This window comes from Anolis carolinensis, unplaced genomic scaffold, assembly GCF_035594765.1.
Source record: "Anolis carolinensis isolate JA03-04 unplaced genomic scaffold, rAnoCar3.1.pri scaffold_10, whole genome shotgun sequence".
NCBI classification, from domain to species: Eukaryota; Metazoa; Chordata; class Lepidosauria; order Squamata; family Dactyloidae; genus Anolis; species Anolis carolinensis.
This window is the reverse complement of record NW_026943821.1, coordinates 7,441,338-7,457,847: the sequence shown is the minus strand read 5'-3', so window position 1 is coordinate 7,457,847 and position 16,510 is coordinate 7,441,338. Positions and strand designations below refer to the sequence as shown.

The 16,510-nt window shown below is 44.7% G+C and overlaps 1 protein-coding gene across 14 annotated transcripts in view; it reads left to right on the top strand.

Moving 5' to 3' along the window:
* Window positions 1-930: 930 nt before the first annotated feature.
* The window catches only part of ryr1 (ryanodine receptor 1), a 178,284-nt gene continuing 162,704 nt past the window's right edge, over window positions 931-16,510 (top strand). For all 14 annotated transcript variants that reach the window (XM_062962718.1, XM_062962727.1, XM_062962723.1 and 11 more), the window contains exon 1: window positions 931-1,145. In XM_062962718.1, the coding sequence (XP_062818788.1) occupies window positions 1,095-1,145 (51 nt within the window). In that variant the 5' untranslated portion in view covers window positions 931-1,094. The remainder of the gene's footprint in view (window positions 1,146-16,510) is intronic.

Below are 16,510 nucleotides of genomic sequence, written 5' to 3'. Positions count from 1 at the left end.
TTTCGGGGGAGGCCTTATATTTAGCAATTCAGCAAAACCTCTACTAGGTCTTATTTTCTGGGGATGTCTTATTTTAGGGGAAACAGGGTATCAAGTAGGAAATAAGGTACCACTTATAAAAGTGGGGAGGCAAGTTTAACTAATTTACAACGTTGGAATGAGGAAGTGAGGAAGTGCCATCAGAGTGGATGATTTTTTTTTTCGTGTCAGGAGCAACCGGAGTTGCTTCTGGAGTGAGAGAATTGACCGTCTGCAAGGACGTTGCCCAGGGGACGCCCGGATGTTTTTGATGTTTTTACCATCCTTGTGGGAGGCTTCTCTCATGTCCCCGCATGGAGCTGGAGCTGATAGAGGGAGCTCATCCACACTCTCCCCAGGTGGGATTCGAACCTGGCAGCTTTCAGGTCAGCAACCCAACCTTCAAGTCACTTAGTCCACTACGCCATCTGGGGGCCCCAGAGTGGATGATGAAGCAGCTGCTCCCCCCGTGGCCAGAATCGAACATCCCCTCAGGAGAAGGTTAAATTGCCTCTGTGTCTGTCTGTCTGTTGTCTCTGTCTCAGTTCGATGTGTTTATGGGCATTGAATGTTTGCCCTATATGTACATAATGTGATCCGCCTTGAGTCCCCTTCGGGGTGAGAAGGGCGGAATATAAATACTGTAAATAAATAAAATAAATTGTGTGCCTTCAAGTCATTTCAGACTTTGGGTGAGCCTGAGCCTAAGTCTAAAACTGAGGGCGGGGGCCATGTCAATGACCTTGGAGGGCCGCATCTGGCCCCCGGGCCTTAGTTTGGGGACCCCTGGTCTGAAGGACTGTGGTCTGGCCTTCTGCTTCCAAAGTTTGAGGACCCTGCCATAAGCCATTCCTTTCTCTTTGCCAGGTTGTCTCCTCGCCCGGCTCAGCCTCCTCGTCCCTCCTCGGGGGCGGAGCTCTCCTGCCTGCCGCTGCTGCTGCTGCCTGAGCCGGGACGCCCAGGCGGAGTGTCTCTGCCTCCCTCCCTCCCTCCCTCCCTTCTTCCCTCCGGCGGCGAAGCAACCTCCCCACCGGGCTGCTCTCCTTCCATCCATCGCCCAGCCGCCCAGCCCAGCCATGGCCGAAGGAGGCGGAGAAGGAGAGGACGACGTCCAGTTCGTCCGGACCGTGAGTCGGGAAGGAAACAGGAGGGAATGAATGGGAGAGAGAGAGAAGGAGAGGGAGAGAGAGGAGGCAGGAGGGAAGGAGAAAGGCACAAAAGGTGGTAAGGACAGGAGAGGGATTGGAGGGCAGGAGAGAAGGAAGGAGGAGGAGGAAAACAGGTGGAAAGGAAAGAGGGAAAAAGGACAGGGAGGGGAAAGGAAGAAGGAAGAGAAACAACAGGGAAGGAACAAGAAACTGGAGGGCAGGAGGGAAAAACAGAAAAAGAAGAAAAGGAGAAAAAGGAGGAATTAGGTTAGGAGGGGAAAGGAAGGTGAAAAGGTGGCAAGGAAGGAGGAAGGTGGGAAAGAGGGGAGGAAAGGGAGGAGAAGCAGAAAAAAGCGAATCATGGAATCCTAGAGTTGGAAGAGACCTTGTGGGCCACCCAGTCCAACCCCTTTCTGCCAAGAAGCAGGAAAATCGCATTCAAAGCACCCCTGACAGATGGCCACCCGGCCTCTGCTGAAAAGCCTCCAAAGAAGGAGCCTCCACCACATTCCGAGGCAGAGAGTTCCACTGCTGGACAGCTCTCTCTCACAGGGAGGAAGTTTTTCCTGATGTTCAGATGGAATCTCCTGGCATTTGAAGCCATTGTTCTGCATCCTAGTCTCCAGGGCAGCAGAAAACAAGCCTGCGCCCTCCTCCCTATGACTTCCCCCCACATATTTATACAAGGCCCTCATCATGTCTCCTCTCAGCCTTCTCTTGTGCAGGCTAAACATGCCCAGCTCTTTCAGCCGCTCCTCATAGGGCTTGTTCTCCACAACCTTGAATACATCTTACCTGTCCAAACGTATCTCACTTTACGATCCAGTGCAATTGTTAAGATCTTCTGGGGAGGCCCTGCTCTTGGTCTCAGTCTCATCACAAGGGGACAAGAATCATAGAATCATAGAATCATAGAATAGTAGAGTTGGAAGAGACCTCATGGGCCATCTAGTCCAACCCAACCTCATGGGCCATCTAGTCCAACCCAAGAGACAGGGCCTTCTCGGTGGTGGCCCCGTGGCAGTGGAACTCCCTCCCCAGTGACATCAGAACAGCCCCCTCACTTTTAAGCTTTAGGGAAAATCTTAAGACTTGGCTATTTAAGCAAGCCTTTAGGGATAAATATGACCCATGAGTATCATGGAACCCGTATAAGAACGGCGAAAGCAATTGGTTTAACATTCTAAAGCTCAGCTTGTGCTAGACCTTTTATATGTTTTAATGATTTGAAAGATTATAATTGATATGCATATGTTTTTATAGTTTTATAATACTGTGTTTTATTGTTACTGTCTGAATCTGGCAGACAGGGGGGCCGGCCTGTGGCGCAGGCTGTTGAGCAGCTGCTGCAATAAATCACTCTGACCATGAGGTCATGAGTTCGAGGCCAGCCCGTGGCGGAGTGAGCACCCGCCAATTAAAAATAAAATATAGCCCATGCTCATTGCTGATCTAGCAACCCGAAAGATAGTTGCATCTATCAAGTAGGAAATAAGGTACCACTTATAAAAGCGGGGAGGCTAATTTAACTAATTTACAACATTGGAATGAGGAAGTGCCATCAGAGTGGATGATGAAGCAGCTGCTCCCCCTTGTGGCCAGAATCGAATATCCCCTCAGGAGAAGGTTAAATTGCCTCTGTGTCTGTCTGTCTCTGTTCGATGTGTTTATGGGCATTGAATGTTTGCCCTATATGCACATAATGTGATCCGCCCTGAGTCCCCTTCGGGGTGTAAATAAATAATAAATAATAAATAAGTAATAGTTTATAAGCTGCCTTGAGTCCCCCTTCAGGGATGAGAAGGACAGGATAGAAGTAGAGTAAATAAATAAAATTCAATTTCCAAACTTATTGGGGGGAGTTTTTGGAGAGGCAAAAAACAGAGTTGGGACATCCAGGCATTGATCTCAATATAAAGTCAGATGTGTGCACAGTTGTGCCAAGGTGTGTTGTCAGATACAGATGAACAGGTGACTTTGATCACTCCCGACACCTTTGTGTGAGCTGCAAAGCCTTCCACTTGTTTCTCAGTGCCGTTGCTCCTTATGTTCCTACAATCAGTCCCACAACTTTCCCGTGAGATTCCTCTTTCACTGCTCCTTTCTTTCTCAGCTGCTGTCTGATTTTAAGAAAGTCTTTGAAAGGATTTCTAATGGGGGAGCAAAGTTCTGTAGGTGTTAGACCAGGCATGGACAAACTTTGGCCCTCCCTCTAGGTGTTTTGGACTTCAACTCCCACCATTCCTAACAGCCTCAGGCCCTTTCCTTTTCCCCCTCAGCCGCTTAAGCGGCTGAGGGGGAAAAGGAAGGGGCCTGAGGCTGTTAGGAATGGTGGGAGTTGAAGTCCCAAACACCTGGAGGGAGGGCCAAAGTTTTAGACCCTGAAGATATCGCAAAGCTGCTCTCGACCTCTTTTGGGAGGCACACAGTGGAGTACGGCCTTTCCTCTTTCTCCCTTGACCAAACTCAGCAGGGTCTAAAATTAGAGATCAGTTCTGTTGTCGGTTTGGGACATTCGCCATCAAACTGCCTGGGAACAGGTGGCGTCTGCCGAGTTTAGAGGCGGGGAGGAGATTGGATTAGACCCCATTCCTCCCCTCTCCTCCATATAGAGACAAGACCTATGAAGGGGAAAAAGTCCCTGAGTCTTGGATCAGATGTCTGGTCGCTCTAGCATATTCTTTCCAAAGTCGGTCAGCTAGGTAGGGCTTGGCTGGCTGTTTGCATGTGGCGTTCTGATAGGAGCTATTATAATCTGTCTCCAGTGTTTACCAAAGCTTTTGACCATGGAGGGTCTCATTGGGCAGTCAACGGCTAAGGAACTGGTTAAAACTACTCATCATGTTTATTTGATACTAGCTTGGGGACCCGGCGGTGCCCGGGTTATTCAAAGAAGGCATTGTTTGTTTTGGGATGTTAGGTAATATCATTGAAGTTTGGTCCAGATCCGTCATTGGCTTGGTTCAGTGCTGTCTGGATAAGGGTGAACCACAACTCCCAGATTCCCAGGGCAATCATCCCCAAACCCTGACAGTATACACCAGGGGTCCCCAAACTTTTTAAGCAAGGGGCCAGTTCACGATCCTTCGGACCATTGGAAGGCCGGACTATAGTTGGTCACCGAGCAATAAATAATAATAATAATAATAATAATAATAATAATAATAATAATAATAATGGCAGAATATATGTAAAGCAAAGTGAAGAACCTGCTTTGATTGAAGTCAAAAATCAGAAACTCCTCATAGCACAGCAGACAAAAAACCAGTACAAGAAAACCGCACTGCAAACTAGAGCTGACAGCTGGCACAACAAAACATTGCATGGAAAGTTCCTTGACAAAATTGAAGGAAAAGCTGATAAGGAGAAGACCTGGCTCTGGCTCACGAATGGGGCCCTGAAGAAGGAGAGAGAAGGCCTGATCCTTGCAGCCCAGGAGCAAGCCATCAGAACAATTGCAATTAAGGGCAAGATCGAAAAATCAGCTGATGACCCAAAATGCAGACTGTGTAAGGAAACCGACGAAACCATTGATCATCTCCTCAGCTGCTGTAAGAAAATTGCACAGACAGACTACAAACAGAGGCACAACTACATGGCCCAAATGATTCATTGGAACTTATGCCTCAAGTACCACCTTCCAGCAGCAAAGAACTGGTGGGATCACAAACCTGCAAAAGTATTGGAAAATGAGCACGCAAAGATACTGTGGGACTTCCGAATCCAGACTGACAAAGTTCCGGAACACAACACACCAGACATCACAGTTGTGGAAAAGAAAAAGGTTTGGAACACTGATGTTACCATCCCAGGTGACAGTCGCATTGACGAAAAACAACAGGAAAAACTCAGCCGCTATCAGGACCTCAAGATTGAACTTCAAAGACTCTGGCAGAAACCAGTGCAGGTGGTCCCGGTGGTGATGGGCACATTGGGTGCTGTGCCAAAAGATCTCAGCTGGCATTTGGAAACAATAGACATTGACAAAATTACGATCTGCCATCTGCAAAAGGCCACCCTTCTGGGATCTGCACACATCATCCGAAAATACATCACACAGTCCTAGACACTTGGGAAGTGTTCGACACGTGATTTTGTGATATGAAATCCAGCATATCTATCTTGTTTGCTGTGTCATAATAAAATAATAATAATAATAATAATAATAATAATAATAATAATAATAATAAAGAGGGTTGGAAGAGACCCCTTGGACCATTTAGTCCAACCCCCTTCTGCCTCTGTGCACCAAAAGCACAAGCAAAGCATCCCTGACAGATGGCCACCCAGCCTCAATGTTAATAAATAATAATAATAATAATAATAATAATAATAATAATAATAATAATAATAATAATAATAATGGTTGTAAGAGAAGAAGAGACCCCTTAGGTCATTTAGCCCAACCCCCTTCTGCCCTTGTGCCGTGGGGACCAGATAAATGGCTTCGATGGGCCGCATCCGGCCCCCGGGCCTTAGTTTGGGGACCCCTGGTATACACAGTTGGCCATGTTGGGTCTGTGTGCCAAGTTTGGTCCAGATCCATCATCGGGTGGTTTCAGAATGCTCTCTGGATGCAAGTGAACTACAACTCCCAGATCCGAGGTCAGTCACCCCCAGACCAGGCCTGTATGCACAGTTGGACATGTTGGGTCTGTGTGCCAAGTTTGGTCCCGATCTGACACCAGCTGCATTTAGTGCTATCTGGATGTAGATGAACTACAACTCCCAAAATCATTCCTGTAAACCCCTTCATTATGGTCAGTTGGTCATGGGACTTCTCTGTGCCAAGTTTGGTCCTAGTCCGTTGTTGGTGGGGGTCACAGTATCAGCGAAGGTACTGCAAGTCCCATTATCCATGACAAGTTTGGTCCAGATGCATTGTTGGTTGTGTTAACAATGCTCTCTGGATGTAGGTCAAGTGCAACTTCTGTGAATCATAGTGAATTCTCCCCAAACCTCTTGTTCAGTTGCTAATCAATTCCTCTGTTAACTGTGTGCCATAGGAAAGGGTAGGAAAAGGGTTAAGGGAGAGGCAGTGGGCAGGGTCATGCAAATTAAGGAACCCTGGGATGTCCATTCTGGAGGAAAAACAGAACATCTAGGATGAAATGGTCCCCGCATGAAAGACTTCACTTGGGTGGGGGGCAGAATGGTGTTTGTGGGGAACACCGGCAGAGTTTGGGCTACGTGTTCATGGCACTCACTATAACCTTCATGTCAGTGTAGGGAGCACTATGAGTGTCTCCTGCTCAGTGGGAACTATAGCCTGTTTGTGGAGGCAGGAGGCTGTCTGTGTAAGTGGACACCTTTGCCACATACACATATTTCCCTTTTATTATGTGTATTATGTGTCTAAATCCGAACTCAGGCCTCACAGTATCTAAAAGTAAACAGTCCAAGGACCTCAATTCATTTTGACTTGGTCTGGAAACACTGTTTTTGTTTGGCTGTTATTGACCACTACTGCCAGAGCCTCGGTTATGCCATTGCACATATTAACTGTGCAAGACAGTTAACGTGAAAAGTGTGCATATGCCTCACAGTGTGGTTTGTGTCTGCAATGGAAGCAGGACCTCTTCATGTTAATGGGCAAGTGTGTGCTCGTTTGTGTGTGTACACTCTTGAGAGTGAGGATTTAATGCCAGTCCTTTCCCTGGGCAGCCTCTCCAGTTACTAACCTTTATTTATCCTGGGCTAACAGCTGAGTGCCATTCATCATAGGGTCGGCATCTCAGGTTTTAGGGAGGGAGTGTTAAGCACCTCTGTTCTCAACTTCAGGGGTCAGACAGAGGTGATTACTTTGGGGGCATTTACTTCCTCAGAGGGTTAAACCAGGCCCGGAAAGGTGGGACGAGGAATACTTTGGGGTCACAAACTGGGCATATGAGGCAAGGGACGGAAGACTGAGACTTTACCTTGCTTCCTTCAGTTGGCCTAGTAGTTCTATCTGGGATTTATGTAAGACTGGTCCATGGATGGACATGGGCTGGTGATTATCTTCTGTACACGTAATAAAAGTGAAAATCTGTACCTGTCTATGTGGCGGAGGTGTCCATTTACACAATCAGCGACAACTCCCAGTGCTGAGGAGCCACCAAAGCCCTCCTTCCAAGGACATTGCAGGTTACAGTGGGCTCCACATCCCAGTATTCCTTTCTCTCTCCATTGGTGTGGAATTTGCATGACCCCACCCACTGCCTCTCCCTTAGCCCTTTCCTATTCTTTTCTATAGCACACAGCAACTGAACATCCTAGGTTTGGGGAGAATTCACCATGATTTATAGGGGTTGTAGGGACTGGGATGTATAATTCACCTGCAATCGAAGCGCACTCTGAACTCCACCAACGATGCACCTGGAACTAACTTGGCACAAAGACCCAGCACAGTCAACTTTGCATACTGGTGGGGTTTGGGGGTGATTGACCTTGACATCCTAGAGTTATAGTTCACCTATATTCAGAGAACACTGAACCCAGCAGATGATGGATCTGGACCAAACCTGGCACACAAATTCAACATGGCCAACTGGGAATACTGGTGGACTTTGTGGGTGATTGACCTTGAACTCTGGGAGTTATAGTTCACCTGTATCCTGTGAGCCTTCTGAACCCCACCAATGATAGTTCTGGACCAAACGTGGCACACAGACCCAACATGAACAAGTTTGCATACTGGTGGAGTGTGGAGAGAGTTGATCTTGGAATCTGGGAGTTGTAGTTTACCCTTATCCAGAGAGCATTGAACCTAGCCAACAACATATCTGGACAAAACTTGGCACACAGACCCAACATGGCCAACTGTGGATACTGGCGGAGTTTGGGGTGAGTGGCCAAAGATTTCTGGGAATTGTAGTTCACTGACATCCTTATGCATTTTCTAATGAGGGCATTCATAAAAAACAAAAGCAAAGACTGAGTTTTTTCTAAGAAATAGTGTAACATATGACCAAACTGATATTGTATAACATCCAAAAACTAACAATGCCTTTTTCAAATAACCTAGGCATTACCAGGTAGCTAAGCTAGTAGATAATAGAAGACAAATTGTCAGATTGAGAAAGCCGGGGTTTCTTGGAGGAAGTGAAAGAAGGCGAGACAATGTTTATACAATTTGATTGACAATGGACTGCCAGGAACTTTCTTTTAATAGGTTAGGAATGTCATTTCACTGGCTTTCTTCTGCCCACATCTTGATATATTGATTTGATATATTGATTAATATAATATAATATAATATAATAAACGGGCCCCTGGTGGTGGCACAGTGTGTTAAAGCGCTGAACTGCTGAATTTGCAGACCGAAAGGTCCCAGGTTCAAATCCCGGGAGCGGAATGAGCGCCCGCTGTTAGCCCCAGCTCTTGCCAACCTAGCAGTTCGAAAACATGCAGATCTGAGTAGATCAATAGGTACCGCTGCAGCGGGAAGGTAACGGCGCTCCATGCAGTCAGGCCGGCCACATGACCTTGGAGGTGTCTACGGACAACGCCGGCTCTTCGGCTTAGAAATGGAGATGAGCACCAACCCCCAGAGTCGGTCACGATTGGACTTAACGTCAGGGGAAAACCTTTATCTTTTTACTATAATATTCAGTTTTTAACTATAAGGGCTGTTTGATAATGAAATAGTCTTGGAACTGCTTATTCCTACACTACAGAGGGGTTGGACTAGATGGCCTCTGGGATCTAGTCCAACCTGGTGACTGTGAAAACTTCCATAACAATGGGCGATAAGGTGGAACAAAGTAAGAAAAGGAGAAGACCATATTCTAGGCAGAAGAAGCTCAATTAAGCCACATCTCTGTGTCTGCAATACCCAAGCAGGAATGTGGAGGATAGTAGAGGTCTCTCATTCATGGAGTTACCATCAGTCAAAATTTCCTTGACTGCATTCAACAACAACAAAATAATGTCTCTTTCTATGACTGTCCACCAATAGAGTCTGATGGTGGCATACTCCTCTGTTTTCTATCAGTAGGGAAGCTATTCTATAGTAGGATGTGGGAGAGGTTCTTTTTCTTGTGGCATCCCAGTTGTGGAATTTCCTCAGAGCAGGCATAGGTAAACATTGGCCCTCCAGGTGTTTTGGACTTCAACTCCCACAATTTCTTACTGACTGTTAGAAATTGTGGGAGTTGAAGTCCAAAACACCTGGAGGGCCAAAGTTTGCCCATGCCTGCCTTAGAGCCTCAGGTAGTGCTAAAGCTGATATCATTTCAGCGACAAATCAAAGCTTGGCTTTCTCTAGGCCTAATTGATTTTATTCTTAGCACATTTGCTAGAGTTGGCATTATATTAAAATTGGTATTACAGTAGAGTCTCACTTATCCAATGTAAACGGGCCGGCAGAATGTTGGAAAAGCGAATATGTTGGATAATATGGAGGGATTAAGGAAAAGCCTATTAAACCTCAAATTAGGTTATGATTTTACAAATTAAGCACCAAAACATCATGTTATACAACAAATTTGACAGAAAAAGTAGTTCAATACATAGTAATGTTATGTAGTAATTACTGTATTTACGAATTTAGCACCAAAATATCACGATGTATTGAAAACATTGACTACAAAAATGTGTTGGATAATCCAGAATGTTGGATAAGCGAGTGTTGGATAAGTGAGACTCTACTATATATCAAATTGTTTAAACCATTTTAATGTATCTGGTTTTTAACGGATGGTTTGATATATTTTTAATCTTTTAATATTACCACTAGAGATTATTGTTTTCAGTTGGTTTTACCATAAGCCACACTGTTGAAAATAGGATGGGATCTCAATATTTTAATGAATAAATAAGGAGTGGGGAGAAAAAATAATACCTCTTGCATATCACTGTATTCTTAGTGAAGGCTTTTGTTGTTACTCTTGATAACAATACCAGTATTTGACCAAGGCTGTGAATGTTCCAAACCTGGGAAAACATTGCTTTCGTTTGCAGGCCAAGGATCTGTTGCATTGTTGACTCATCTTTAGAATCCCTGTCCAGAAAGATGCTCTCTCCCGCCCTTCTCCTCCAAAGAAATCCAGAGTCAGCACTTGGCTGGTTTAATAAACCAAATAATAAAAAACCAGTGGGAAAATGCTCTTTTTAATGTTCCCTGCTTCATTCTGAATTTGGAAATTAAGTGGATGCAGGAGACATACTAGAGTTGAGGTAGGGGGAGAGGGATAGGTAAATGAGACCGGGGCCTTCCTAGAGCATTATTGGAAGACTTAACCAAGAGTTCTCCAGCAAGATTTATGTTGTTGTCACTGGTCCTTTATTAATGGTCTCAATTCTCTAGGACAGGGGTCCTCAAACTTTTTAAGTGGAGGGCCGATTCACAGCCCCTCAGACTACTGGGGGGCCAGACTATGATGAAATAGTCCAAAATTAGGATTGTTTTTGTGTGCCTTCAAGTCATTTCAGACTTAGGTCAACCCTAAGTCTAAAGTTTAGGACAGAGGCCAGGTAAGTGACCTTGGAGGGCCGCATCTGGCCCATGGGCCTTAGTTTGGGGACCCCTGATCTAGACAATCTCATAAGACCATAGGTGTGGTATACTGTGCCTTTAAGCCACACTCTCTGGTTGACAGCTGTAATGTAAGAACTACTGATTGCTGGGATATATAGCTTTTGTGCACCCAAAGCCTCAGTAGCCTTCCTAATGTTTGGAATAAACTCTTTCCTACAAGACTCTGCTGGCTGTTGAGCTTCCTTCATACGAAGAATATTACAATAGGTAAGCAAAGAGACATCCAAAGACCATAGATAAGGAAAGGGACCCTCAAAGACCATCTAGATGATCTCATCAGGCCATCAAAAGACCATAGATGAGGAAAGGGACCCTCAAAGACCATCCAGATGGTTTCATAAGACCATAGGTAAGGAAAGGGGTCCCCAAAGACCATCTAGACAATCTCATAAAACCATAGATAAGGAAAGGGACCCTCCAAAGCCATCTAGATGGTCTCATAGGACTATAGGTAAGGAAAGTGACCTCCAAAAGCCATCTAGATGGTCTCATATGCCCGTAGCTAAGCAAAGAGACCTTCAAAGACCATCTAGACGATCTCATGAGGCCATAAGTAAGCAAAGATCAGGTAGACTTAGGCCAACCCTAAGTCTGAAGTCTAGCACAGGGGCCAGGTAAATGACCTTGGAGGGCCGCATCCGGCCCACGGGCCTTAGTTTGGGGACCCCTGCTCTAGGAAGTTCTCTTCCTTCCAAGGAGACATTTAAAATCTTGGGAGCCATGTTAAGTTGTGTACTTTTCACAGGTTCTCTGACTCCGATATCAGAATGCAATGGACCATAAAGGCAGTCAGGAATTCTTGAATTGTAGCAGTTCTTTGGGCGAATGAACCATTTGAACCAGAAAAGCATGTTTTTTCGCTTTTAAACGTAACATTTAAGTATAAAACATATAGAGTAGGCTTTTGGTATCTGATGGAGATTGGATCCAAGACTCCCATGGGTACCAAAATTTGTGGCTGCCCAAGCCCCATTGTATACAATAGTGTAGTAAAAATGTTACTCCTTGTATTAAATGGGAAAATCAACGCTTCCTTTTTTTATTTAAAAATATATATATATTCAAGCTTTTGGTGGTTGTATCAATGGATAGAAGAGATGATCCCAATACCATATACAGCAGCCATGAGCCTTGGCCCACCAGGTGTTTTGGACTTCAACTCCCACAATCTTATACGTATATATAAAAGAGTGATGGAATCCTGGCGACCGCCAAAACAACAAAACTAAACACCCCACAACCTCGAAAATTGACAACACAACCCATCATCCACGCCTCTAGGTTATACAACAAAAAGAAAAGAAAAATAAAGTCCTAATTAGAGGGAGAGGAATAATTGTTTTTATCCAATTGCTGCCAGTTAAAAGGCTAAGCTCTGCCCACTTGGTCTCCTAGCAACCCACTCACCCAGGGGACAGGCAGAGTTAGGCCTCACTTAGGCCTCTTCCACACTGCCTATAAAATACAGATTATCAGATTTTAACTGGATTAGATGGCAGTGTAGACTCAAGGCCCTTCCACACAGCTATATAACCCATTTATAATCTTATATTCTCTGCTTTAACTGGATTATCTGGACTCCACACCTTTACCCTTGACCTTAACTACCACCAATTCCTCAATACTTTATTTCCCATACCACCATACTTCGCCACAGCAACGTGTGGCCGGGCACAGCTAGTTCAGAATATATAGGGTGCTGTGAAGTATGTGGTACTATTGTGCTCTGTTTTGTTGAATGCATCACCTTTATTAGGAGGAGATAGGTCTGATGTTTTTCCCCATTTACTGGTTATGCTTTTGATTCTTCTATGAGAAGAAAAGGTTAGTGGTACCATCTATTCCACAGAAGGCCATCTTTCTAATGGTAGATGTGTTGGGGCTTCTTGTTGGTAATGACAGGGCTGTTCTTCACTTGCTCAGAGATGGCCCATCATTTCATGTCTCCCAGGAGAGGAGAAGTAGAAGAATCGGGTTCCACAGTTAAGCCCCGTTCTTTGCCTGTGTTGCTGCTTTTCTCATGACAGGAGGACACTTAACTCATGCTCTTTAAAAAGAAAATATCCCAGCAGGGAATTCTGGAGAGCTGTCCTACATAAGATTTTATTTCCTTGGGGTGAGGTACATATTACAGAGCTAGGGAAGTGTTTTGTGGAAGGATGAAACCTCATATCTGGATATTTAATTATTAGTTGTTGTCAATTGCCAACAGGAAACTGAAGGTTACCTGGGAAGGCCAAGAGCTTCCCCACCCTAAATATCTCAGCGTCCCCTTAGACTGAACACTAACATTAGGAAACACTGTGCGAACACCGAACACCAAGCACAAAGCAACTGCACACAATAACTTACTGACAGCGCATGGGGTGCAGACCGAAAATTAATAAGAACATCAGCCCTGGCCTTGTCTTACTCAACTGCTGAGTATGCCTGCCTTGTCTGGTATAAATCTGCCCACGCGAAGCAGGTGAATATAGCACTGAATGAGAAATATAGAATAATCACAGGATGTCTTAAACCTACACCTGTTGATAGACTCTACAGGTTAGCTGGCATCCCCCCCCCCCTCGATGTGTGAAAGAAATAAGGATGAGCACTGTGAAAGCCATCCACTGCATGGCTATCAGCCTCCTCCCAGTAGACTTAAATCAAGGAAAAGTTTCATGAGAACCACCACTCCTCTTAATGTGCCTCCAGCAAAAGCAAGCATATCCCTGTGGGTAACAAAATCAGGCAATTCCAACTGGATAGCCCCCCACGAGGGTCTTCCTCTAGGGATAAACCAAGAATGGGCAACTCAGAAGTCCCTGAACAGACTCAGAAGTGGAGTGGGCAGATCAGAAGACAACCTGACTAAATGGACCTACCTAGAAGAATCTTCCACTTTGTGTGACTGTGGCGCCGAACAAACCCAGCATCCGTATACTTGCCCACTATGCCCTGCCTCAGGCACAGAGGAAAAATTGCTTAAAGCTACTGACAGTGCAGTCGGTGTTGCCCGTTTTTGGTCTAAAACTATCTAGCAGCTTGTGATCCCATTATTTTCTCAGTTTTAAAATTATCTATTTAAGCAATGATTTTGACACAAAATATATCAGTGGTTTGCAACTTTTGGTCCTCCAGTTGTTTTGGGCTTCAGCTCCCACAATTCCTAACATCTGTTAAACTAGCTGGGATTTCTGGGAGTTGAAGTCCAAAACAACAGGAAGACCCAAGGTTGGGAACAACTGTGCTACCCTGTTTCCCCGAAAATAAGACATCCCCAAAAAATAAGACCTAGTAGAGGTTTTGCTGAATTGCTAAATATAAGGCCTCCCCCGAAAGTAAGACCTAGCAAAGTTTTTGTTTGGAAGCATGCCCGGCACCCGCCAAACAAAACACCAGAACTTGCAGGATTGGTAAATGTACATACCAGTTGTACATGGAAATAATAAAATAATAAAATAATAATATATTAAAATGTTATATTATTTATATTTATACAGTAGTAACAAGAAATTCTTGACAGGAGTCATAGTTTGTCTGGTTTGGTTATGTTGGTTTGTGATGACAACTACTGTACAGTATAGAATAAATGTTCATTTTTTTGTTCAACAATAAATGTGAATTCTTCATGGAAAAAATAAGACATCCCCTAAAAATAAGACCTAGCACATCTTTGGGAGAAAAAAATAATATAAGACACTGTCTTATTTTCGGGGAAACACGGTATATAATTTCCTCTCTGCTATTGTAACTAGCTCCTCTCTGCTACTGTGAGGGGAAGTCATAGGGAGGAGGGAGCGAGCTTGTTTTCTGCTGCCCTGGAGACTAGGATGCGGAACAATGGCTTCAAACTACAGGAAAAGAGATTCCACCTGAACATCAGGAAAAACTTTCTCACTGTGAGAGCTGTTCGGCAGTGGAACTCTCTCCCCCAGACTGTGCTGGAGGCTCCTTCTTTGGAAGCTTTTAAGCAGAGGCTGGATGGCCATCTGTCGGGGGTGCTTTGAATGAGATTTTCCTGCTTCTTGCAGGGGGTTGGACTGGATGGCCCGTGAGGTCTCTTCCAACTCTACGATTCTATGATTCTATGAGAGGAACTGTGATGAAAGTAAGCTCAGGCTAAAGCAAACCTCTGCATCCTGTGTTACTTTTTGAATTTCCTTCTTCCTTTATAACTTTAGCCATCTTGACCACACTTTCCCACCCCATGTCCCCGATTTCATCTGTGAAATGCTGGAGGGTGGGGTGCCTTTTGCTCAAAAGGCATTTCTAGCCAGTCTTTAAGGCGTGTGTGGCTGTGTGTGTGTCAGCAAGTTCTCCAACTCTAAGCTATGTGCTTACCCGGAGTTTGCAGGAATTCTTTGAACAGGTGCACCTGCCAAAAATACCCCTCTTCTCAAGGCCTGTGGGACTGCAGATGAGAGGAGAGGATGAGATGAGATAGGGTTGACCCAGGGTAGTGGGGAAAACAGTATGTGTGGATCTTGCCCTCTGTTTCCTCCACAAACTCCAGTGGGAAATTGCCTCCCGAGTTCCTACTTCTCAAAGGCCCTGTGGGTTTTTCTGTTCTTTCCAAGGTCACTCCCGGGGAAGACACTTCAATCTCTTCCAAGGCGCTTGCCGTCTTGTCCTTAAAACTATTCTTTGAGGGTGCTCTCTGATCTCAGAGGAGAAAGGAAAAGGCCGGCTGCTTCTCTAATTGCATTTTTGAACACTATGAATAGCTAACTACTCCTTTCAGAGGAGAGCAGATCTCCTATTTTAAGCCAGCGGTGTGTCCTTAACAAGGAAAGTTGCTAGACTGGGGCTGGAGATTTGTACATGTGCAGAAGCTATTGAAGTTAATGAGATTTGCTTCGTGTATGAGAAAAGGAGGGTTTTATGTCAGCGGTCTCTCCTCTAAATCTCTCTCATTTTAACAACATTCTTTTTGACCAAGTTTTAAGGTTTTTGTGCCACATGAAATCCCTCAGTACTTTCCCTCATATGGTGAAACAAGAACAGATGGGGAGAAGCAGGAAGACACAGAGGAGGAAGGAACTAGGAGTATATTTAATGCCAACTGGTTTCTCAAGACTGCTTCGCAGATGCATGTTTTCTATTTGAAGGGTACAGAGTGCTATGAGTAGCAAAATGCAGTTACAACACCCAGCTGCAATATTTTGAGTGTTTTTGCTTCATATATTCAGGTGTGAATTTCCCAATGCTGAAAAATAAAGGGTATGCGTTACAGAGGAAGATCCCCCGCCTCCCCGTAGATTGCTCTTTCAGTTGCAGAAACCACTGGATGTTTCTCTTTGTCAGATTTATTTCCCTTGGCTGTCAAATGTCTATTCCTTACTTGATTGACCATGTGGCATTTTTCTTCTTTTTTTGCTATTTTGGGCTCTTCGAACATCCACAAATGTTCCCCAGTGGCAGCCTGGAGAGCTTCTTTTGAGCCCTTTCACACTGCACAATTTAGCACTGATACTCTTTTAACTGCCATGATTCTGTTGTGGATTTGTAGTTTGGTGAATTTTTAAAACTCTCTGACAGAGAAGTCTAGATAACATCCTTAAACCATAATGGCAGAATTTAGAGTTTGTGAGTTACTAGAGCAGAGAATTATAGATAACATAATGCAACTGCAAACCCCTGGGTTTGTACTTTGTTGTGTTCTTAAAGTCTATTTTTCTGGTGTTGGGCCTCACCCCTTGTATTTATGTTGTACATGTGTAGCCTGTTGTTCCAGTGCAATAGAAAATTGTATCAGGAGTTGAATGTTTACGTCTTCAGAACCTCTTTCTCAGGATGTGGCATGTGTGGCAATGTTCTAGATGAGACGACAAAGAACACA